We start from the raw sequence: 26,355 nt of genomic DNA on the forward strand, positions 1-26,355 counted from the left end.
CTGCTAGTAGAAAAGTCTATTACATTTGATTGTGCCAGGAAGTATCAGTTTCTGTGTATAATGTTCTCCTGGTTCTGCTCATTTCACTCTGCAGCAAGTAGGTTTTATTATTATCCCCATTTTACAAGTTAACAGTGACAAATAGAAGCTAAGCGACTTGTCCAGGGTCACAGAGCTAGTGGAAAAATACTGTTATAGAAAAAACAAAAATGGACGTTGGTTAAGGCTAGGAATATTATAAGTACAGCACAACAGTCCAATGGTAATTAAGCTCATTTTCTCCTCCTATTCAATTCTGGACCCAGCCAACTCTCAATCATTGGTGTGTGTCCAATATAGATATATGTATATATCTGTGTGTATGTATATGTGTGTATCTATACATATATATGTACATGTATTTAGATTTCAATTCATTTCCAGTTAGCAGCTTTTGGAAATGTAACCTCCAAACTGGGCATAACCAATCTTTTGGCTTAAAAAGAGAAGTATTGTAAATCAAGATTGGGGTGGAGAGGACAGTGTAAGAAGAAGAAACTAGTAAGGGGTTAGAGGCTTTAGAATAAAACAAATACAAGTTAGGACTGCACCAGGCACCTTCAGGTTTAACCTAAAAGTTGAAAAAGTTACATGATCATCATGAATATCCTTCTCACTGCTATCTTTTCCGAGGGTAACATCCAAGAGGACCCCAAAGATTGGGTGAAACAGTAAGGGGGTATGAACAGATAAAAGTTTTGGGAAGATGTCCTTATCAATTTCGGGCACTTTCCCCAGCACGGTATAGGGTATTGGTTATGGAGTTAGAAAGTTCTTCCTTTGGCATTTAATAATCCTGGGCTTCAGTTCCACGATCTGTAAACTAAAGGAGCTGGACTAGACTCTCCCCGCAGGGATCTCCCAACTCTATAACTGAGATACCAAGAGAGAGTCCAAGCCCGGCTGCACTGGGGGCCGCAGTGTGAGAGTTAATCTTTCCAGGGGCCAAGACTCTACGCCGCGGATACGACAGAACACGACAACTCCCAACGTTCCTGGCGCGGTTGCCCCTCCCACCCACGTGCCAAATTCCTCTAGAGTGTGGCTGGGGACAAGCCGTGGAGTGAGAGGAGCGGGCACGAGAGCCGGGTACGCTAGAGGGCAGCGCCGGTCTCCCCTCCCCGCCTTGCAAACCTGTACTACAGGGGCGGCGCAGACCCTACCAGCCGGAGAGGAAGAATCGAGGATCGGACTCACCCTATAGTTGTAGTAGTGCGTCTGCACGTGCTGCCGGTGCCGAGACTTGCCATGGCCAAAGTTGGATTTTTCACACACCAGCAAGTGTCGTGGCGCCTCCAGCAGCCTCCGCAAAGTAGCCATGGTCACCTGCCAAAACACCCCTACCAGGCTGGCTAAAATCGTTTTAGGCGAGCCAAGGCTAGACTACGGCGGCGCGCATGCCCAGAATAGCTTGTCTGGTCTCCCACGTGGCTGGCTGGAGCTACGCGGCGCGCGGCTCTTCATCTGGATTGGACGAAGCCTCCAGGGGGCGGTCCCAGTTAAGGATAAATAGAAAAGGCGTGCCTAGGGACCCTGCCGTTCGCGAGACGGCCCTTTTCTTCCTTCTCCCCTCTTTATCCATCTCCCTCTCCTCCCTCCTCCTGCCTTTCTTTATATTAGTGATCAGTTTAAGAGTCTGCATGATTAGATATTTCTTACTATGATTCAGATTGCAGTTCTTCCTAGCCTAATCGTCCTGTGAGACTTATTCCTCGGTCTCTCTAGAAGTTGGCCAAAGGGAGCTAAGCATGAGGGAAGTTTTTTGCCTCCTCTTCCCTAGAATATTACCAGTACAACAATGATAATAGCTAACGGTTCTATAGCTCTTACTAAGTGCTTCGCAATTAATATCTCATTTGATCCTTACAACCAACCAGGGAAGTAAATCCAATTATGTCCATTTTTCAGATAAGGAAACTGAGGCAAATAGTGACTTGCCCCTGGCCACACAGCTAGTATCTGAAGCCTTGGAACATCCAGACTTTACTGAGCCACCTAGCTGCTCCAAAATATAAGAGACTTACTCCATCCATGTTAGCTTTCACCATTGTCAGGGGTTCAACCTTTGTTTTACAATCATTCAATTTCTTGGTGAGTCTTTTATTCCAGTGTCTGTCAGTCAGTAAACATTTATTAAATCCCTATTATGTGCCAGGCACTGTGTTAAGTCCTAGGGATACAGAAAGAAGGAAAAGACAGCCCCTTCCCTCAAGGAGCTTAACATCTACTAAGGGAGATAAACAAAATATTTACAGCAAGCTATATCCCAATTAAATGAGAAATAATTAACAGAGGAGAAGTATTATAATTAAGGGGAATTTGGAAGAGTTCCTTTAAAAGTGAGATTTTAGGGGGCAGCTGTGTGGCTCAGAGGATTGAGAGCCAGGCCCAGAGACAGGAGATCCTGGGTTCAAATATGGCTTCAGATATCCTAGCTATGTGATCCTTGGCAAATCACTTAACTTCCATTGCCTAGCCCTTACCGTTCTTCTTCTGCCTTACACCGTGTTGGATCTAAAACAGAAGGTAAGGGTTTAAAAAAAAAAGATGAGATTTTAATTGAGGTTTATAGGACATCCTTAGTTGCATATGAGGCTTAGAGCATTTCAGTAATTGGGAACAGCCTGAGAAAATACCCAGAGTCAGTGTTTCTTTTATTTGTTATTCATTGTAATCAGCTCACATCCATCATCTCCTCACATCTTTTTTGTGTGTGTGGGTAAATACTCTTTTTTTAATTCCATGCAGACTGTAGGCTATTGTGTTTTGCAGCCAGACAATATGGATATTAAAAATATGGGATTTTGTTTCCAAGAGAATATACTTTTCACATCTATGGATAGGGACTATCCATAGATGGACTAATTGACATCACGTAAGATAAAATGGACAATTTTGATTTGAAAAATTTGATTATATAAAATTTTAAAGGTTTTGCACAGATAAATGTAGTAAAAAAATAGAAGAGAAACAGGTAATGGGGGCAGAAAATCTATGCTAGTTTTTCTGATAAAGGTCACATATCTAAGATATAATGAACTGGTTCAAATTTATAAGACTAAAAGCTGTTCCCCAATAGATAAATGACCAAAGGATATGAACATGCATTTTTTTTTACCAGTACTACCTGTGACAAATTCTTTATTAATAGAGTCCTTTTTTATTCCAAATTTGACAAAACCAAATAAAACAAACATCTCTATATACAAAGAAAAAGAAGATTGTACATAAATGAAATCACAGATCTCTTATATGTTTAGCTTACTTTTCTTCATTATCTACATAATAAATCCTATCTATAAGTGTACCAGTCCCTCCCCAATCTCCCAGTATCACAAAGGTATCATCTGGGAGACCAACATGTTCATATAAATGAAGTCTTTAATGTTTCACCTTTCAGTTCACTTTCTGGAGGTAAAATTCACAGTTTATTCTTCCAACATTAATTCTGTATACATGGATAATGTTTTCCTGATTCTATTCATTTTACTATTCATTATTTCATATAGCTCTTTCCAAGGTTTTTTTTTTTAATCTCTTAATCACTTCTTATGGCATGGTAGTATTCCATCACAATCATATACCACAATTTGTTTAGCCATTTCCCAACTGATGGCTATTTCCTCAATTTCCAATCAGTGACACCCCACACACACACACATACATACAAAAAGGAAATGGAAATAATATGCATAGACTACACTTTTTAGATGTCTGGCTGCCTATGAGAGGAGGAAATGGGAAGATAACAATATAGTGATAGATTTAAACAAAGCTGTGTGATTGTTCTCAAGACAGAAACAAGACCTGAGGCTTCCTTCTTAAAGTGAACCCCATAGTGAGGAAATCCTAACCCAAAACAGATTAGCATCTCTGAAATGTATGGTCTCAGAGAATCATATATACCAGTGGTTCTCAACCTTTCTAATGCTGTGACCCCTCAATACAGTTCCTCATGTTGCAGTGACCCCAAACCAAAAAATTATTTTGGTGGCTACTTCAAAACTGTAATTTTGGGGGCAGCTGGGTAGCTCAGTGGATTGAGAGTCAGTCCTAGAGATGGGAGGTTCTAGGTTCAAATTTGACCTCAGACACTTCCCAGTTGCATGACCCTGGGCAAGTCACTTGACCCCCATTGCCTACCCTTACCACTCTTCTGCCTTGGAGCCAATACATGGTATTGACTCCAAGGCGGAAGGTAAGGGTTTAAAAAAAAACACTGTAATTTTGCTACAGTTATGATTCAGAATGTAAATACCTGATGTGCATTATGTATTCTCATTGCTACAAATTGAGAGATTGAGAACTGCTGATATAGAGCAATAAGTTAAATGACATGTCCAGGATCATACAACCTATATACACCAGAGACAGGACTTGAATCCAGGTTGTCCTGGTTCTGAGGTTGGCACTCTACCCCATTATATTACACTGCCTCTCAAAGACAATGGAGACCTAAGTATGTTTGTAGGCTAAGAGGAAGGAACCAGAAGAGACTGAGACTAAAGATGAATGAAAGAGGAGGTGGTTGATAGATACAGGTCAGGAAATAGATGGGAGGGGGGCGGCTGGGTAGCTCAGTGGATTGAGAGCCAGGCCTAGAGATGGGAGGTCCTTGGTTCAAATCTGGCCTCAGATACTTCCCAGTTGCATGACCCTGGGCAAATCACTTGACCCCCATTGCCTAGCCTTTACAGCTCTTCTGCCTTGGAACCAATACACAGTATTGACTCCAAGAAGGAAGGTAAGGGTTTAAAAAGAAAGAAAGAAAGAAAGAAAGAAAGAAAGAAAGAAAGAAAGAAAGAAAGAAAGAAAGAAAGAAAGAAAGAAAGAAAGAAAGAAAGAAAGAAAGAAAGAAAGAAAGAAAGAAAGAAAGAAAGAAAGAAAGAAAGAAATAGATGGGAAAGGATGCAGTAGAATCAAGGATCCTTCCTTAGCTTTGGGGTTATCTTTGGCAGGAATGGGGAGGTCAGCTCATCATCTGAGATTGAAAGGAAGGAGCTGAGGATAGCAGTGGGCTGGAGAGGGCCATTTTTAACTGAAAAGTTAAAAGGAATAAAGGAGTTGAATTGAGGGAGTTAAAAATTAAGAACTTAATTTCAGGTTGACACCAACACATTAATCATCATTGTTAACAGCAAACATTATTAAGCGATTATTGTGTGCCAGGCACTATACTAAGCATTTGGGATACAAAGAAAAGCAGTCTGGTCATTGTACCAGTTCTGAATCCACTTCTCTGTGCTGTTTTCCATTCCATTTTTCCAGATTTTCCAAGGATAGAAAGATGTCGTCAACTTGATTAAGGTTAGGGATACTATGTTTATAGGATTTGTTTCACATTCTCTTTAGTAAATGTTTCAATGTGATTAAGAGTTAAAGGTTGGGAGAGCTAGGTGACTCAGTGGATATATGTGTATATATGTATACCCAAAGCCATTCCTTAATACATAAATGGTAAGAGTATATGAACAAGAAGTTTTCAAAAGAAAAATTTCAAACTATTAACCATTTGAAAGGATAACCCAAATCACTAATGAGAAATCAGAACAACCTAAAGGTTTTGCCTCACCCAGCAAGTTGACAAAAATAACAAAAGATGGGAATAGTCAATGTTGGAGAGGAGGTGGGAAGATAGACTCACTATTGTTGGTATAGCTGTAAATCCAGACAACCATTTTGGAAATCAATTTGGAATTATGCTAGTAGCATAATTTAAATGTTTATGCTCTTTGGCCAGAAATTCCAGTGCTAGATATATACCCCAAACAGATATTGATAAGAAATTTCCAAAATACACAAAAATATTTAGAGTAGCACTTTTGGTAGTAGTATGGAACTAACAAAGTAAGATGCCTATCATTTGGATAACAGCTAAATACATTGTGGTACTTGAAGGTAATAGAATATTACAGTATTATAGAAATTATAAATATAATGACTATAGAGAAACATTGAAAGACTTTCATGAACCAATGCAAAAGGAAGTAGGCAGAGCCAGGAAAACATGCATAATAACTACAACAATGTAAATGGAAAGAACAACCATAAAACAATCAAAATAATGTTGTGAATTATAAAACAGTCTTGCCCCCAAAAGAGATGTAAGAAATGAAGACACACGAGTGTGGGTTATTGCATATAATGTCTGATTGTGTGTTAATTTGTTATGCTGATCTTTTTTCTTTTCCTGCTTTAAGAAAAATGCCTTGAATGGCTTTGAGGGATGAAAAGGAAGGATATCATAGGAAAAGTGGGCCATCTAAAAATTTAAAAATATCAAATTAAAAAGAAATTTAAGATAAAAAAGATTTAGTGGTGTTCTCTTGGTTGATTTCTTTAAATGGGGAGCAACTGGTGAGGTTCCATCTGTATCTATGAAGTGTAGACATGTTGGGAAGTGACCTCAGGGAAGTTAATTGTAAGACCTTTACAATGTGTTATGTCATAGGACTTTGATCTACCAATGTGAGTGTAGGTCGGAGTGAACAGACTACTAGTCCAGAGAGAAAGAGAAGTTAGGTGATTAGGACATCTACACCCCATGCTATACTTATGCTACATTAATTTGTATTAGGTTGTCTTTCTGCATATATTTCTCATATGTATATTCTCCAAATTATGATGTTCCTAGAGCTCATTTTTGTTAGTTATTTAGAATTTGAGATGTACTATCTCATAGGATTAATGTTAGAGATAGTATATATAGTAACACTACAACTATGTGAAACATAATTATCCAGCAACCTCATCTATCGAAAATACCACTAACAATCAGGAATGATCCATGTCCTGCTAAAAAGGAAAAAAAAGCCTTTAAACAGCCTACCTATAGAGGGCAAAAAGTACCTTATTAAAGCTGAGCTCTTCACTTCACGTGTCTATTTTCTCTTTCTTAAAAATTTGTATTTAGGGAGGGGAAGAACATGAATCATATAACCATGGGGGAATATTCTAAATTAATTAAATTTTAAAAGAAAAAAAGGTTTTTCTGGTTTCCAAGAACATGGACAACAAAGTTCATAGAAGCAGAGTTATAAGTTATCCTAAGTACATTAATTTTACTCACTCTTGTTTCCCTGGTAGTTTTTTGTAAGTGAATGTTCAATCTCCCCTCTATGATGCTTGAGTATATTGGTGGGAATGTTTGACTCAGGTTGATTGTATGGATTGTGATGTATATTATTTTTCTTCTTTGCCTTAATGTGTGCCTTTGAAGCTATTAGTATTTCTTTTGCCATAAACATGATTATGTTTTTTAAATTGCATTAATTTTTGAAAAATTAAATGTCCTTCATCTCCTCATTGCTCATTACCAAAAATCTACCTTTTCCTCTCTAACTTCCCGCTCCTATTGAATAAGAAAAACAAAACCCTTGTAACAAATATGAACTCTTCCTCTAATCATAGATCTGAAAGTTAATTTTTTCAATGCTCTTCTAATTTGTTTATGATGTCAATTTTTACATCTAAGAAATGTACCCATTTGGAGCATATTTTGGTATATGGTGTGAAATACTGATTTTAATTTAATTTAATTTTAATTGATTTAACTGATTTAATTCTGCCAGACTGATTTCCAATTTTTTCAGCAGTTTTTTCCTGCTGAAAATATTGAGTACTTTACTATGTAGGGTCTTTTAATTTATCAAAAACTAGGTTACTGTGCTCAATTTCTTCTGAATATTATTCACCTAATTTGTTCCATTGAATTGCTTCCCTTTTAAAATCAATACTAAACCATTTTGATGATTACTGTTTTGTAATTGCCAAGTATTTGGTTGAGAACTGTCTCTGGGAGGACTTTTTCCTTTCTAATTTCCCAACCCACCATTTTTTCCATTGAGATTCTTAATTTTTTGTTCTTTCAAATGAATTTTATTATTATTTCTTCTTGTTCTATAAAGCAGTTTTTAGTAGTTTGATATGTCACTGAATAAGCAAGTTAATTTAGTTAGTATTATATTTATTATATTGGCTTAGCCTGAAGTAATTTATATATTTCCATTTATTTAAATCTATTTCTTTAAAGAGTATTATGGTTCAGTTCATATAGTTCTTGTGTGTGTATGTCTCAGAAGGTAAATTCCCAAGTATTTTATACATTCTATAGGTATTTTTAAATTAAAATTAAGTTTAAAAAATATCCATTGAATATATATTAACATATAGATTGATAAACACAAATAATACATAAATATAGAATTTTACATTAAAGTTTTTCTTTCCATCTCTTCTTCCTTTTGGATTTTGTTGGTACCATGCAGAAGTGCCTAGAATTTGTTTAATGTCTTACAATTTTGCTGAAATTATTAAAATTTTAAATTAATTTTAGTTGCCTTTAGGGTTCTCCAAGGAAAACCATCAAATTATGTGCAAAAAGCAATAATTTTTTTCTCTTTATCTTTGCTTCTTCCCTATATTTCTTTTTCTTGTCATCACTATTGGTATCATTTCTAGCCATATGTCAAATAATATTGGTGAAACTGATATCCTGGCTTTACCCCTGATTATATTGTAAAATTTTCTAGTTTTTTCCCATTCATTATATATAATGCTTGTTCTTGGTTTTAGATAAATACTACTTATGTTAAGGAAGAATCTGTTTATTCTTATACTTTTTTAGTGTTGGATTTTTTGACAAGAATGGATGTTATGCCTTATCAAAAAGCTTTTTCTGTTTCCTATTTAATCATAATATTCTTGTCATCCTTGTTATTAATATGGTCAGTTATACTTACAATTTTTCCTAATATTGAACCAACTCTGAATTCCTAGGATAAACTTAACCTATTCATAGTGATTAATTTTAATAAAGTGCTACTATAAGTTACTTGCAGATATCTTAATTAAAATTTTTACAATAATATTCATTAGAATATGTGGCCTATGGTTTTCTTTTTTCAGTTTTGATTCTCTCTGGTTTAGGTATTCATTACATAGAAGGTGAAAAAGAAATCTACCTCCCAAAGGAGATATGTTGATTGGGAAGGACCTAGATGGATTGGTAATGGAAAAAAACCACCTAGGGACCTTCTCAGGACCAGTGAAGCACAAACCCCTTGGACTATAGGAAATCAAGTTTATTTTAATTTTTGAGGTTAGGGAAATGGTAGGTAAGGTCCTAACTCTATAGGGCTCTATCTCCTCCCACTTTCTACACTCCTCTCAGGAGAGAGCTCTTCTTGAAACCCTTCTTAGTCTCTTCCTGCTCTTTCTAACCCCCCCCAAAACCATCTGACTACCTTGCTAAACTAAATATCCCAGATTGTCTCTAAAAGGCTGAGGAGACTGGACTCACAGGTGGACTGAATCCTTCACCAAGCCTGGGGTTGGCTTCTTAGGTAAAATCCAAAGTCCCAAATGTAAAACCCTTTGGCTTACCTTAGCTAAATTGCCACAGCCAGATTGTCACAGCCAAATTATCCGTACCACTGCAGGGAAAATTCAGATCTCCTCCTAGGTATCTCCCAAACCCAAGAACCTCCTAGTTTTTCCATAAAACTAGTTAGTTCCCAGGAGTTGATGGAGTCGCTGTTTTCCCTTCCAGCTCAGAGAAATGTGATGGTCCAGGAGCAATAGTTTTTCTCAGTTAACTCTCAAAACCCCACTCAGCAGAGCTTTCCCTTCTAGAATCTTTCCCAGGGTTTATGGCTAAATTCTCCTCTCTCCCTTTTAGAGACAACCTTTGCATTTTCCCCTATCCCTTATTCCTCTATCCTTGCATTGGAATTTAGTAGAATTCTTTTTTCCCCCTATTTTTAAAAGTAGTTTATATAATTTTGAACTTTTTTCTTTAAATGTCTAAGAAAATTCACTTGAAAATCTATCTAGTCTTAGGATTTCCCCTCCTTTGGAAGTTTACTTATGATTTATTCAATTTCTTTTTCTGAGAATGCATTATTTAAATTCTCTTTTTCTTATTCTGTGAAGCCAAGCATTTTGTATTTTTGTGAAAATTCAATGTTTTCATTTAGATGATCAGTTTAATTGGCATTTAATTGGAAAAATTCTAATATTTCCCCCCATTTTAAAAAATTTGCTGTTGAATTTACTTTAAAAAGTTTTGATACTGATAATTTGGTTTTCTTCTTTTAAAAAAAATCAAATCAGATGGTTCTTTATCTTAGTGTCCTCTCCCCCAGAAATAGACTTCTGGTTTATTTATTAATTCAAAATGGCTATTTTGCTTTAAAATTTGTTCATCTCTTCTTTGATTTTTTATTTTTCTTTTGGTGTTTAACTAGATTTTTATTGTTTTATTTCTAGGGTTTTTAAAAACCTACATATACAGTTTGTTAGTTCTTTCTCTTTTTTTTTTATTGCCATGAGTGTTTAGAGCTATATTTCCCCACTAAATATTGCTTTGGCTGCATCTTCATAATCTGAATGAGTTATCTCACTACTGTCATTCTAAGTGAAATATATTTTCTCTGTGATTTATCCTTTGACCTACCTATTCTTTAGGATTGTTATTTAGTCTCTAATTAATTTTAATCACTTATTTAATAGCCTCTTATTGTGTGTAATTTTATTTCATTGTAGTCTAAAAAAGATATGTTTAATATTTATTTCTTTTGGACATTTGTAAGTTTTTTTAATACCCTAATACATCATCAGTTGTTGTAAAGGTGCCATGTGTAACTGACAAATATGTATATTCCTTTCTCTTCCCATTCAGTAATCTCCAGAAGTCTAGCCTATCTATCTTTTCTGAAATTCTCTTCAGGTTCTTAATTACTATCTCATTTATTTTTAATTTTCATTTATCTAGAACTAAGAGTACTTGAATCCCCTATTATTATCATTTTATTTTCCCCTATAACTCATTTAAATTTTCCTTTAAGTATTTAAATGTTATGATATTTCATGAATATATGTTAAGTTCTGGCATTAATTCTCTGTCTATGATAGCTTTGATCAAAATATAGCTGCTTTGTTTATTTTTTTATTTTTATTTTTTTAAACCCTTACCTTCTGTCTTGGTTCTGTGTATTGGTTCCAAGGCAGAAGAGTGGTAAGGGCTAGGCAATGGGGGTCAAGTGACTTGCCCAGGGTCACACAGCTAGGAAGTGGCTGAGGCCAAATTTGAACCTAGGTCCTCCCATCTCTAGGCCTGGCTTTCAATCCACTGAGCTACCCAGCTGCCCCCTGTTTATTTCTTTTAAGTCTGTTTTTGCTTCTTTCTTTCTCTGAGGTCCTGATTTTTATCATTGCTATCTGTTTTTAACATGAAATATTTCATACTTTCTTCTATTTTTCAACTCTTTGTTTTTAAAAAATATTTCTTTTTGTCTCAAGGAGTCATTAACTATTAATTATTCCATTGTAATGCTGAAGTAACCTTTTGCTTGGCTAAGATTTTGTACATTTTGAACCAAGCTATTAATTCTCTTTCCATTTGTTTCTTCCATAATTTTCATTTCTTTTCCAATTTTTCTCCTAGTGCTCTCATTTCTTTTCCAATTCTTTCTTCTAGTGCCTTTATTTCATATATAAAAATTTTAAACCCTCTTAAAAAATGCTTGCTCCCTCTCTTCCAAGAATTCTAGATAGGGCGCATCTGGGTGGCTCAGTGGATTGAGAACCAGGCCTAGATATGGGAGGTCCTGGGTTCAAATCTGGCCTCAGCCACTTCCTAGCTGTGTGACCCTGAGCAAGTCACTTAACCCCCATTGTCTAGCCCTTACCACTCTTCTACCTTGGAACAATACATAAAATTGATTGCAAGATGGAAGGTAAGGGTTTAAAAAAAAAAAGAATTCTAGGTAAATTTTTGCCTAAATTGTTCCTTTCTTTCAAACTTTTTATGTAGATGTTTTAGAGTAATTCTCCTCTTTTGGCTTTTTCATTTTAAGTGACTCTGTTCTTTATGGTGGGGTTATTTTTGTTTGTTTGCTTATGCTTTCAGTTGCACTTCCTAAATTTGGATTTTGTGTTGGGCCAGGCTCTGTATACTTCTGGAAGAAAATGTTTAATTTCTACTTAATCCTTTTTTTTTTTAATCTTCTTGGGTCCTGATAATACTTTCTTGGAGTATTGGGATTCAAAGATCTCAGATACAGCTCAAATAGGAGACCTCTAATCTTTCCATGTGCTGAAAGTGATGTGATCCAGGATAAAGTCTGAATACTTCTTTTCAAGCCTGAGCTCTGCTAGTTGCTGGGTTTGTGTTTGAGCAAAGATGGCTATTTGGCCCCAGAAGGCAGAAGGAGGAGCAGTGGTAGGAAGTTGAAGAAAGGTAAATTTAGACCTGATATAAAGAAACACGTTCTAATAATTAGCACTACCAAAAAAAATTGGTTGCCTTGGGAACTAGTGCATTCCTCCTCCTAGAGGTCTTCTGTCAATGGATCAATGACCATATGTCAGCCATGTTGCACATATGATTCATTTACATGCTGGCTAGGTTAGATTCTCTGAGTTTCTATGATATATTTGGTGGTTGGATCATATGATCCCTTAGAGTATGGACAGTATCTTCTATTAGTTCTTTTGTACCTCTCTCTATTTCCTAGCATTACTGGGCAATATTAAAAATGGTTCATCAATAAATGTTGTTGACTACTGGCAATGAATATTCATGACATTAGAAATTATCCATTTAAGTTTTGAAGCAAAATAGGATATTTTGTGGATAAGAATGGCACTATGAAGGTTAGTAAAACACTTTTCATATATAACAAATACAGTCTAGGACTTTTCATTGTTTTTGTTTGGTGTCTTGATTTTTTTTTTGTTTTTTTTTTTGAGGAAGGAAAACACAATGAATGACATATGTTATAACTTCCTTGCATGTCAAATCAATGGTACAGTTAATATGTACATAAACTTATTGTCCTAAAATTACTTTCAGTGATGTATTTTTTTACAACTAAAATTTGGGTTTCATGTTCTATGTTTCTCTTAAATATAGGCATTGCTTTTGAGCCTTCATCAAAGTAGTCTTGCTCTTAGTTTGTTCTTTCCCCTCAAATGTTGTTTACCAAAAAGAAAAGGAAGGAAGTTGCCTTGAGTCAACTCAGCTGTCCTCACTGCTTTCTTTGAACGAAAAGTATGCTATTCGGGGTTTCTCAGTAACTCCTGGCACACTTCAGATTATAAGCACTTGAAAAATAAAATAAGTAGCTCAGGACTTTAGTTTTAATTCTTTACATGGTTCCTCATGTCCATCCTCACCTCCTCAATCTCCTCCCACCCCCAACATGTATATGTACCAGCCTCAGATTAGCATGTGATGAAACTGGAAAAGGAAGATGGTACCAGTACCAATACAATAGGGAGATTTGGGTTCCACAAGGCACAGGGTAGAAAAGATAAAAGATATAGTATCTTGTGCTATAGGTAGGAGATTCTCCCAAGCTAATCCTGTGTCACTGAAGCTGTAAGGAATATCATGGAACCCATAGAGAAGAAAGCAAGCAAGACAAAGCTATTTTGTGAGTCAATTCCTAAGGCATAATTTTCCCTTTTCCCTTTTACAGAGGTGACTTTTAGGTAGGATATTTAAAGAAATGAAAAAGCAATTACTTATATCCTCTTACTTATACCAGTGTAGCTAAGACTGTTCACAACTCTTGTTTTCTTTGTAGTAGTCAGTGAGAGAAGAACTGAGAAAGTAAGTGGACACCCTCAACAAGAGAGGAGAAAAACAGTGGCATCAGTCTGGCCAATGGGGTTTTCCTTCTTGTAGACTTTGTGTGGGCTTCGCTAGAGACAAAATTATGATGTTTCTACCCTTCACCCCTCTTCCACTCTAATGGTTCTGTGGCTATGCTTGGTACTTGTCCCAATGTGAGTTAGCTCATTGGAAAGATGAGTCCATGATCATACAGATTATTCAGATTTGATCTAGGCTGCATTTCTAAACAAGCAAGCAGAGATTCTACCCTGATCCACAGGGGCATATTTGACAATGTACTTGACTTTAAAGCTGGATTGTGAAAGTCCTTGAATACCACCAGAGAAAGGAGTTTGATCTTCATATATTAGGCAGTAATCACCAAAGATCATTGATTAGAGAACCAGCATGAACAGATCTACATATGGAGAATATTACTCTGGCAATAATATGATAGATGAATTAAAAGGTAAACAGGGGATGTCCTCTACAACTATTTTGTCCCTAATTTATTTTCCCATACTCATTATACATTACTTCCCTTCTCACACTCTATAATCCAAGCCAGACTGGCTATCTTACTTTTTCTCACACATGACATTCCATCTCTCATTTTTATGCTTCTGCTATCCCTCATGTCTGGAATGAGCTTCCTTCTTACCTCTGCCTCTTGGAATCCATTCTTTTTCGTTCAAGACTGAGCTCAAGCATAACTTTCTACATAAAGCCTTTCCTCATTGTCCAGATGCTAGGACCCTTCTTTCCTCTTTTGCATTTACTTTATATGAGTAAAATCCTCCCTATTAAGATATTGTAATAACTGAGATTGGGTGGGGAGAACCACCCAATAGAGTGCTTGAACTAGATAAGAAAGCATCAAGTCCTAGTGGTCTTGAAAGGGGCCTCATCAGAGAAGCTATGAAATATTGGAAGAGGAGAAGGAAGGAATGCTATTCTTGGAGACTTTGTTAGCCAACTACATGTTACTCAGAACCCCCTTACTGAGACACACAAGCAGGGGACAGTAATGGCCAGCAGATCTTGTTCATCTGATGGTTACAAGAAAAGGACAAAAAAAAATTGAATAATGGAAACAAGTTATTGATCAGATACTATTTAAGGCACGATCATGCCAAGATCAGTCTGAGAACTGGAGTATATATTGAGCTGAAACAAATATGTTTGATATGTATGATGAATACAGAGAAACATGGAAATATCTACATAAACTGAAGCAGAGTTAAAAAAATTATATACACAGTAGTTACAACAGTGTAAATGGAAAGAAGAACTATACACCCAAAATTCAAAAGCAAATTTAACAAAATTATAAAGATTAAAGAAAAGACGAAGAGATATGAATGAAGAGATATAAGACACCTGCACATTTAGCATCAGTTGTCGGTAAGTTGCTCAGTTTTTTGGAAACCAAGTCCAAGTTGGGGGGAACCTTCACTTCAGCCAAAGATAGCACCATTCTACAAACAAGTCTCTCCTCATCCAGCTCTTGAAATCACCATTTCTGAACGCATTTGCATCTACTCTGACCTCATCTTTCACAAAAATGAGATTACAGTCACAGAAGATAAAATTGATGTCCTCATTAAAGAAGCAGTTGTAAATGTTGAACCATTCTGACTTGGATTATTTGCAAAAGCTCTGTCCAGTGTAAACATTGAAAGTTTCATTTGCAATATAGGAGTTGGTGGTCCTGCCTTAGCAGCTGGAAGTGCTGCTCTGGCTAGCACTATAACCCCTGTCCAGAAAAAGAAAGAAAAAAAAGCAAAAAAAAGAAGAATCTAAGCGCCTGATGATGACATAGGCTTGGTCTGTTTGACTAAATATTTTTTGAAACATTGAAAAAGCTTAACTTATTTGTTTTCAAAAAGGTCTCTCTTTAATGTTATTAACTGACAAATGAATATTTTCCTTATGCAAAGAACAAAAAGTATATGACACCATAAAATCTATTGTTCAATTTATATAAAAGCATATATTAAATTTAACATAGTAGTTCCAATACTACGTTGCTTGTCTGTGTTCTTATCTGAAAATCCTTCTAAGTATTTTTTTAATGTTTCATTAATCTCTCTCTCTCTCTCTCTCTCTCTCTCTCTCTGCCTGGTGGTGGATATTACCCCTATCCTCCATAAATTCTCTCAAAATAAAATTCGTCTTGTGTCAAAGGAGCTTAATCAAGCAATATAAATCTGTATGTTGACCATATCTAAAAATGCACATTTCATTCTGCTAAGAGGTGAGATGTACAGGTCACAATTATTGATTGATTATGTGAAAAACACTGTGCTGAGCCCTGGGGATACTAGAGTCTCTGCTCTTAAGGAACTCACAAATAATTGGGAAAGACAATATGTAAAAGAAGTTTCATCTGAAGTTAGATAGAAAAGACCTATAGACTTTAGAGTTAGAATGCAACAACAAGGCAGATGGCCTTTTCTTTAAAAGTCATTTTCACTGGAAAAAATAATACATATTTCTGATGTCAAATCATTTGAAAATGCCAAGAACTTTGGCGGTGAGAGCTCTTTTTCTTCTGGACCTTCAGTAGCTGTGGCTGCTGTAATAATTAAAATAGTTGGTTGTCTTAAACTGTAATGATTAAAATAGTGAAAGACTTAAATTGTAGTAGATAAAAGAGTGGATGAGTAAATTGTGACCGCAGAAAATATGTTTCACTACAGTGTCTTGTTTTTAAATCAATATATAAGGTGGTCGCCAGGGAAACATTCCCAATTATTAAAATATACCCAAGTCAGCTGGGTTTTATAGAGATTTTAATTAATACAAATGAGGAATTAAGAAAGAGAGAAAGAAAGAGAGAAAAAGGAAATAATGAGAAAAGGGCTATACCAGCCTAGGCCGGCATGAACCAGCCTAGGAAGAGAGGGGTCAGTCGGTCTTTTACCACTCACCACAAGATCTGTCCAAGCAAGGATTCAGAGGGACAGGCTGCTAAGAAAGCAGACTGGGGTGGGGGTGGGAGGCAGCTGGGTGGCTCAGTGGATTGAGAACCAGGCCTTGAGTCCAGAGGTCCTGGGGTCAAATCTGACCTCAGACACTTCCTAGCAGTGTGCCCCTGGACAAGTCACTTAATCCCCATTGCCGAGACCTTACCACTCTTCTGCCTTGGAACTAATACCCAGTATTGATTCTAAGATGGAAGGTAAGGGTTAAAAAAAAAAAAGCAGTCTGCAAACTCAGTTATCAGACTACATCTCTACAAGGGTTGATTTCCTCTTTGGTGGTCAACAGGGCCATGCTTGAAGCAAGACCATGGCATGGATGGTACTAGTATTCCTAGGGCTCTTAGACTCTGGGTCTTGAACCCATCTATCACAACCTAAGGGTATATGATGTTGAAGTAATGGTTATTTGAGCCACCTGGCACACGTGATTCCTCGGAATACCTAGCTTTTTCACTTTTTGCTGGATTTCCTGCCCCATCAGTGGAAATTGTTGAACAAGTCGGGGTGATAGTGGGGTTGTTAGGCCCTTTTCCCACAGGGTTTGTTTCCCCTGGTAATGGATGCATTGGCTAGCCTGGAAGAAGGACCAGAGGTGGAGAAACTGCTCTTCCCCAAGCTCTTGGCTCGGAATCCCAGGGGAGATGCTAGTCCCAACTGGTAATGATGGCTTGACCCACCTCGCCCATTTCTCTTCCTATCTCACTGAGGACACCTTCTGGCTTGAAGTGGTAAATACAGTTTAATGACAAAGTAGGGAACCCCTTCCTTCCCGCCCCCCACCCCCATCTCCTTGTTTTGCTTTTGGTTTCAGGGTCATTCCAGGGGAGGAAGGGAAGCAGGATGGGAACTGCCTACACATAAGGGATGGGACCAAGCACACGATTCAAGGACACATGAAAGCTATGCTAAGGGTGGTGTCAGTTCTGCTTTCACCCAGGGAGAGACCGGTGGAAGACTACTGAAAACTGAGCTGAGGGACAGTTTTATTGTTTTGTGGTTGCTGTTCTTTCCATTTACATTGTAGTACAGTCATTGGGCATATATATATAGTCTCTATTTCATTCTGCATCAGTTCATGCTCATATCCCTCTTCCATTTCTATAATGGTAGTTGCAGAGTAAAAGGAAAGAGGACAGAGGGTACTAAGAATCATGCAGTTTTTAAGCAGTCATCAAATTCTAATTTGACTATTTATATTCTAATGTATTCCTCTGCATTCATCACTAGTTTCTTATAATACAGTAATATGCCATTGTATTCATCTACCATAGTTTATTTAGCCATTTCCCAAATAATGAGCATTTACTTTATTTCTAGTTTTCAGTCATCAAAAAAAGTGCCACTATAAATATTTTGGTGTGTATTGGAACTCTTTTTTTTAATTGATGACCTCCTTGGGGTTATATGCCTACTAGGAGAATCTCTGGGTTAAAGAGTATGTCTCTAATTAACTTGTAATGGAAGTTATTAATTATGTTGAGTCTAAATCAATCAGTGTAATTTGAACACATGTGAGATATTTGTTTCTGCCTCCCCTCTTTCCTTTCTGGGCCCATTGGGGTAAATAGAATATCCACTCCAAGAGTGATATGTAATGCTAGCTGGGACTAATAACTGGAGGAGAGACTATTCACTGGTAACCACTTGTAAAAGTGTAAGAATCAAAAAAGAAGAGAAAGACTACCCAAATGTTTTGTCTTTATTTTGCATGAGATAACACTGAATGATGAGAGAGCCCATTTAGTATTTCCTACTTTAATGATCAATCCTGATTTCAGAAGAGGATGTTAAATTATATTTCCTTTTTTTTGGCAGCAAATTGATGGAGTAGAGGTAGAGAATGAGACATGTATCTTCAGATATGATCATTATGTGGCTTATTTGGCTTGACTATATTTATCTATTAAAATAACTATTTTTTAAAAGTAGGGATAATTATGGATGGGGAGGAAGAATAGTGATACCAAAAGAAGAGAAAAGAAAGAAAAAAGCATTAGGTAATTTTTTTTTTAATTACACAGGATGAAGTTTGGCACTGGAAATAGACAAGCAGGGTAGTACCAGAACTACCCTGTTAAATTTAATAGTCAAACCTTGATACTCGACAGTTTCAGAATTAGTCGAATTTTATATTTAATGCATTTTGACAAGAAAAAGTTGTGGTATTCAACATTTGCTTGGCACTTGAAGTGCTTGCTAGAACTTGTTGATGTCAAGATCTCTGGAAGCATCATCCACTCCAGCCAAAACAAAGGATCACGTGTTAGTTCAGGAGCATAAAGAAGAGCTCAATACTGAGGAGTTGCAGGAGCAGCAATAGCTAGTGTCAGGGGGGTTTTCTTCAGGTGAGGAGGAGGCAAAGGAGGATGTCCCCACTCCATTAATCAAGGAAATAACGCAAAATGTGTGGAAGTGCAAAACTTTGTTGAAAAATATCACCCTGATAAAGCTTTAACAAGCAGAATTGTAAATATGCTAAATGACCAGACCATTGCCCGTTTTAGAGGAATTTTGAACAACTAATGATAATAAATATCATTGGATAAGTTTCTTGTGAAGCTAACACCTGGAGAATCTCAAGTAAGGTTAAGTGGTTATAAGGGATAGAAAAGAGAAAGAGAAAACTCCATCAGGGCAATTGCCCTCAGATATTATGGAAGGGGACTCCTCTTCTAGACAGTAACATTTCTCCTTCTCACCATCCCCTTCAGCCATGAACTACTCTCCATACAGGTAAAGTTCATTTAAAATAATTTAATTTAATTATTTTTTATCTATGTCTATGTATTCTTAATGTTTATTTAGTAAAATACAACTCCATTAATGCATATGAGGACTTATAAAATCTGCATTTTCTGGGTGTCTGGAACTGATTCATTCAATTTACATTATTCCTTATGGGAAAATTCATTTGATGCTTGACCTTTTTGGTACTTGTCCTGCTTTCTGGAATGAATTAATGATGACTACCAAGGTACCACTTCTGTGTATTATTTCAAAAAATATCAAACTCTCTAAGAGAGAGTCACAGTTTCATACATAATCTTCTTCTGCTCATTTTCTTGTATGAAAAAATGTGTTTTATTGACATTTGCCAGGTACAGAATAATAGAAAATAAAGTAAATATTTCACTTCCTTTCCTAAGGAACTTTCCTAAGGACTATGCACTACTGAGCCATAGGAAGTTTCTCCTTTCCCTTTCCTTTGAATGGTCAGCAAGAGCAGCCTGAGACAGAATTTACCACTAAGACACTACTACCAGTGGATGGGAAACCTCATGGGAAATGTAATTGCTTCTGGGGATATGGGGATATACACACACGGAGGAGAGTCCAAGTGGTGCAGTGGATAGAGCACTGGACTTGGAATCAGGACGACTCATCTTTGTGAGTTCAAATCTGACCTTAAACACTATGTAATCCTGGGCAAGTCACTAAACCTTGTTTGACTCAGTTTCCTCATCTCTAAAATCAGCTGAAAAAAGAAATGGCAAGCCACTCTAGCATCTCTGCCAAAAAAATCCCCAATGGGGTCACAAAGAATCAGACAAGACTGAAACAACAGGACAACATAACACAAATATGCATACCTCTGCTTGCTCACCTAGGATTTCTCTTTTCCTCTTTCCAATAACATTTGTCCCTATAATATTGTGAATGGAATGTGCCTGGAAGTGAAGCATTGTTCTCAGTGTACTGTGGAAAACTAGGATGGAAAACTATGTCTACTATGTACTAGGCACTCTGATAAGTATTTCATGGATATTATTTCATTGGGTCCTCACAACAACCCTAGGAGTTAGGTGCTATTATTATTCATATTTTGCAGATGCGAAAATTGGGGCACAGGAAGATTATCTGACTTGCTCAGGGTCAAACAACTAGTGAGTCTATGAGGCTAGGTCCCTGTCTAATGCAGCAAGCATGCAACTTTTGGGATCAGGCCCAGCAAGAGCTAAAATAAAGGCTCATTCAGCAGCAATGTCACATTTAGTCATTGACAATGTTATTTTTAAAATATGCTACTCTCCCCAGAGATTGAGGTGGAATAGGAGAGTGTCCTCTCTGAGATATGGGAGGAAAATATTTGTATTTTTGTTGCTTTTTTCTTCAAAGTAAATGTCTCTTTGTAAATTCTCTTTGAAGTTTAACTAGCTAAATGGTACTAGTCACTGATATCTACTTGTGAGAATAGAGCAATCAGAATAGGAATTGCGATAATAATATTTGAGAAAGATATACCCCTCAGGCCCTCAAAGGGCTTAGACCCTGAGACTCTGAGAGTGAGATATAGCCAAACTTCTGGAAGAGGAAGGCAATATTTCTTGATGTGTGTGAGAGAGACAGAGACAGGGACAGAGACAGACAGACAGACAGACAGAGAGAGAGAAAGAGAGACAGAGAGACAGAGAAAGAGAGAAAGTCCAAATCAAAAATCATTCTCCAGGCTTGTGAGATAAAACATTAAGACTATGTGCATCTTAGTATATCCAAGACCATTATTACCTCAGGACCCTTCATGTACTCTGTATTCCAGTCAAACTTTTCTCCCATCTTATACCACCCCCTTTTGCCTCCATGCAGTCACACAAGTTGTCTTTTGGGCCTAGAATCTCCCTACCCCACATCTCTTTTGGTTAAATACTTCTCTTCCTTCAAGGTCCAACTCATGTGCTACCTCTAGGAAACTTTTCTGAATCTCTCCAGGTGAAAATATCTCTCCTCCATAGTTCCTTAGAGTATTTCTTTGCTTCTCTCATTTTCCTTTATTACAATCTTCCCTGGCCACATAATTATTTACGTACATATCATATCCTCTTCCACTCTCAGTAGACTATAAGTTCCTTAAAGTAGGGAACTTGATCATTTTTTCATCTTTGCCAGCACAAATCATGACAAATTAGCTTCATTTTTTTGGTATTAGGTTGTTTTGAAAATAAAAGGAATGCTTTAAGATGGCATATCTGAAATTCAGGAAGACATTTGACAGGGACTCCTGTGATAATCCTTGTGAACAAGATAGAGAGATGGGAGTCACTAGATGATAGCTGAATTATAATGAACACAGAACTGCTTAGATGGATCAATGTCAGGAATGCTTCAGACCCTATTCTATCAGAACTTTGTATCAGTGGCTTTGAAGAAAAGCAAAGATGGGGTGCTTATCAGATGGGTGAATGGTATGAAGCTCTAAGGAATGACTAATGCATTGGATGACTGAATAAGTATTTCAGAAATTAACAAGCAAACAAGATTAACTAAATTTTTATAGAAACAAATAGAAAATAGTGAATCCCTGAACTTATAATAAAAAAAATTAACTGAGCAAATAAAGGATTAAGATAATGGCTCTGTAATATTTTTTGTATAAAAAAATCCAGGGATTTTAGTAGACAGAAGCTAAACATGAGTCAACAGTTTGATATGGCAGGCCAAAAAGCTGAAAATATCTCAGGTTGTACTTAGCAAAGCTTAGTATCCAGGTAGAAGAAGATTGAAAGTTCTTGTATTCTATAATCTTGATGGATAATGTATATTTAGTTCTAAGCGCTGTATTTTAAGAAGGCAATGACAAATTGGATGATGACCAGAAATGTGACAAGAATTGTCAAAAGACTCAAAATGAAAGAACTACAAAAATTTAAACTACAGAAGAAAAGTCTTAGGGAAATGAGCTACCTCTCTTCAAACATCTGAGAGCAAAACTAGGGGGGAAAAAGCAGATTTTGATTTGGCATAAGGATACATTTTCTAATAAATATGGCTCTCCAAAGTGGAATGAATTGTCTCAGGATGTGTAACTCATTACATGAAATCTTCAAATAAGAACTTAAGTCAAGATTTCTATTCAAGTCCAGTGGACTAGAAGACCTCTGAAGAAATTTCCTCTAAATCTGACACTCTGTGGTTCTATGATTCAGAACCTATTGAATCATTCAAATATTCTTCCCATGAAAAAGTCATCTGACACTCTGTAATTTAAATTTTAACTATGTTTTAGTCATTGATTTGAGAAGATTCTGTTTTCAAAAAGTGATTTTCTAGCTGATTTTCTTGACTCAAAGGCAATTTTTGTTGTTTTTTCTCAACAAAATATTAAAGATAGTCAGTTTTGCATTTTGTATGATTGAATATCTGTTACTCTAAAAAAGAACTACATATCCCAAGAGCCCACTGACTTCCTGTCATTACATACTTCCTTTACACAGAGGATAAAGGGTGTGGGTTTTGGAGGCTCCCTCTCTCTCTCTCTCTCTCTCTCTCTCTCTCTCTCTCTCTCTCTCTCTCTCTCTCTCTCTCTCTCTCTCTCTCTCTGTCTGTCTCTGTCTGTCTCTCTCTCTCTCTCTCTCTCTCTCTCTCTCTTTCTCTCTCTCTCTCTCTCTCTCACAATGATGCAGCAAGTATGGTGGTAAGGTGGGGATGGCTGAAATGGCTAACCAGCCATGGGCACATGGGCTTTATTTTGTATCTTCTTTATTCCTTGATTTCTAATGATCCTTAACAAATCTCTTAAAATATTATTATTGAGATTTAATTTTAACTTTTACATTGATGGCAACCACTAGTCAGAGAAGAACCTCTCAAAATTTTAAGATAGCCTAGATACAATTATTTTTTAAGCCACATTTCTCCTGCTAAGGCTTTTTGCCCACCCACCCACCCTCACAAACTCCAACTCTCTTTGGAGCTGCTGCATTTTTCTTTTACTATTTTTTTGCCTGGTTGCTTTTTCTCCCTACTGGCCAGGCTATTTTTACTGGGGGGGGGGGGACTTTTGGTGAAGAAGAAATAAACCAATTTTCTCCTCCAAATGCTTGAGTCCTTCGTTTCTCATTCCTCCTTCATTCCTCCTCACTGCTAAGTCTGGTGTTGCTGATACTGCTTCCTCCTGATCTTCTGGACCCATATCGCTCACCTGGCCCCAGCACCTGGCCTCCAGAAATCCTCCTCCTGATCTCCAGCTCTGATCCTAAATTGGTCCTGACCCTGATCATCACTGTTGCTGCCTCTGCTGGGCTGATTATTATTACCCAGAAGCTAGGAGTCCTTGGAGTCACTCCTCAGGGCAGATGGTTAAAAAAAAAAAACAGGGTGTTTTTTTTTTCCTTAGGCAACTTAGCCTCCTAACTCCCTCTGGGGAAACTAGCATTTTACCTCAGGGTGGATGGGAAAAGGAAGAGACTCTTCCAAACAGGAAATTGATTACAATCATGGTGCATTCTATGAAAGCACTGCATTACCTATTTCAAACAGCTTCCAGCTTTAGGATATTTTTTTTTCTTTCTACCACTGATCCTTTCAATTATCTTGCCTGAGATTAAGGGGAGAAATTCATCCCCCTACAACCCTTTGCCATTTGAGCCTGCCCAGTTTGAGATTTCTAAAACCTATGTCCTCTCTCACTATGGGAGATACCACAGTGCTGACAATAGGGATCTGAATTCTAGAAAAAGGAACTTTAAAGGGTCTGGAGGTGAAATTTCAAGCCTTTTCAGACTCCATTTTTTAAAATGAAAGTCTCTGTATCTTACTATATTTTGCTGATTGTTTTGTTTAAGATTTAATTTTGTTGTTTTAAGTTCCTATATTAAATATATTTGATACTGTTCTGTTACACTGAATCATTTTAATCTACTGTGTTTTACCTATTAGATATATTCTGTTACTTTTCCCTTATGACTTCTGAACAAAATATTGTAAAATATTGTAAAAGCCCATAAACAGCCTTCCCCCCATTTTGCATTTGTTAATTGTCACATAGATGATGGATGGGCTCAACCTGGCTAACAACCTTGAGAAAATTTAATAAGCTGAGAATTTAATTGTAATATTAAGGGGTCTTCAGAAATAATTTTAATAAAACTAGTGGTTTCTGAATGGATGAGTTTTTTTATATTTATATTTTAAAGAATGTTGTATTAAAGGTAGAGAAACAAAGAACTGTTCCTACCAAGGTATTTCTATTGTTAACATTGGTTTTAGCTATTTCCTGATTTTAACAATGAAGATACTTAGTCTAACAAAATCAGGGGGGATTGTGAACATTAAATTACTCCGCCCTACTTAGACTGTAATTTAGGGGAAGATAAAGTTGTAATCTCCTGATTGAACAATGAAGGTACTTAACTCTTACTTTATAGTGAAGCTAGAACTTTAAAAGTTAAGTCTATCTTAAGATCTTAATACAAAAAGGCATTAAGTAACTATAAAGGTTCAATTGATCACAAAAAGGTTAAGTAACTCACAAAAGGTGAACTTAACAAAGAAGTGTTAAGTAACTCTATAGATATAATCTAATCAAAGAAGATGAGAACTCTAAAGGAATGGGCATTTAGAGGAAGGGACACAAGGGTGAAAGGTCTATATATTGGCTCATTTCCTCTCTCCGGTACCTTTGGCGGCAGAGAGTTGGCTGATAGCAGTGTGCTGGGCCTTTCGGCATCTTAGCATGGCTGCAAGCTATTGTCCAGTTTAGTGGTGAGTTTCTGGCTGAGTTTCCCTCCTTTACTTTCCCAACTTTATCCTCTTAGAAGCCTCCAATCTTCTTCAGAGACCTAGAGGCTGGAATTTTAAACTCCCCTTGGCACAGGACAGGCAGGAGGAATCCTATAGCCTCTTCTCTCCTTCTCCTTAAATTCCTTCCCTCTATATTAATTAAATTACCATAAATTTTCAGACTGACTTGGGTATTTTATTTGGGATTTCCTCTGGCAGCCAATTAAATTTAGATTTTAAGTCACAACCCTAAAATTATCTTCACACTATGAAGCAAGAAGACAGAAAGAGCTCTTGCAAAATTCTTCAGTTTAGTTTACTTCCACCAGAACAATCTAGATTTCTTGGTGATGTTCTAGACCCAAATAAGTTTTACTTTGTTTAAAAATATACTTGCCAAGGTTGAAAGATTTGCTACATCTGTAAAAATTTTGACAAATATCCATCAGTTCATAGGTTGTGTTTTTTTGTTTTTTGTTTGTTTGTTTGTTTTGTCATACAGCAACTTATATGAAATACGATTCTGGGTTTGTTTGCTATTGTCATTAAATGGGGTATTATAATTTTGGGGATTTTGATACTTTTTGAATGTGCATTACATGTTGTACTATTGTTCTTTATTTTTAAAAAACTGTTACTTTGTGAAAATCATTTGCTTGTACTCACAGTGGATCATGGTCAGGTTTGAAGAGGACATGGATCTCATTTTTGGTAAGAAACCTTTGTATTCTACATTTCCTTAGCTGACAGAGTGTCAATGATTGTAAGCTATATATTTTTGTTTTTTAAAACTCTTTATTATTGTTTTTGCTTACATGTGCAATATACTATTTCAGTTTTATTTTTTTCTATCTATTTTGTATTTGAAGCAAATGTCACCAGCATTGAGAAGATTTTCTTTAACTTTTTTGATTTTGCAGTAATATAAGTTTAAAATATATTTGCTATAATGTCAATGCATACCCCAAAAGCCTGAGACCATAAAAATGATGCCACTGATTGTTTAAAAAAGAATTATGGGACTTTGATTAATGATTCTGTCTGATTCCTGGATAAGAGAATACAAAAAGAGCCATTGCACAGTGCCAAAGAAGCACAAAGTTAAACTGCATAGTACCTATCGAGTACAAGGTCAAAAAGACCAACCAATCCCAATGGAATTCATGAAAATTTTGAGCCAAGAAAAGAAGACTTGAACTTGTTTGGGGTTCG

At 36.5% G+C, this 26,355-nt stretch overlaps 1 protein-coding gene and 1 pseudogene across 1 annotated transcript in view; one reads left to right on the top strand and one right to left on the bottom strand.

Moving 5' to 3' along the window:
• The window catches only part of RPP40 (ribonuclease P/MRP subunit p40), a 35,307-nt gene extending 33,849 nt beyond the window's left edge, over nt 1–1,458 (bottom strand). The window contains exon 1 of the mRNA XM_001368008.3: nt 1,237–1,458. Within this exon, the coding sequence (XP_001368045.1) occupies nt 1,237–1,359 (123 nt within the window). The 5' untranslated portion in view covers nt 1,360–1,458. The remainder of the gene's footprint in view (nt 1–1,236) is intronic.
• A 15,745-nt stretch (nt 1,459–17,203) lies between these two features.
• Nucleotides 17,204–26,355, top strand: part of LOC100618586 (actin-related protein 2/3 complex subunit 1A-like) — a 30,947-nt pseudogene continuing 21,795 nt past the window's right edge.

Source organism: Monodelphis domestica, chromosome 3 (genome assembly GCF_027887165.1).
Source record: "Monodelphis domestica isolate mMonDom1 chromosome 3, mMonDom1.pri, whole genome shotgun sequence".
NCBI classification, from domain to species: domain Eukaryota; kingdom Metazoa; phylum Chordata; class Mammalia; order Didelphimorphia; family Didelphidae; genus Monodelphis; species Monodelphis domestica.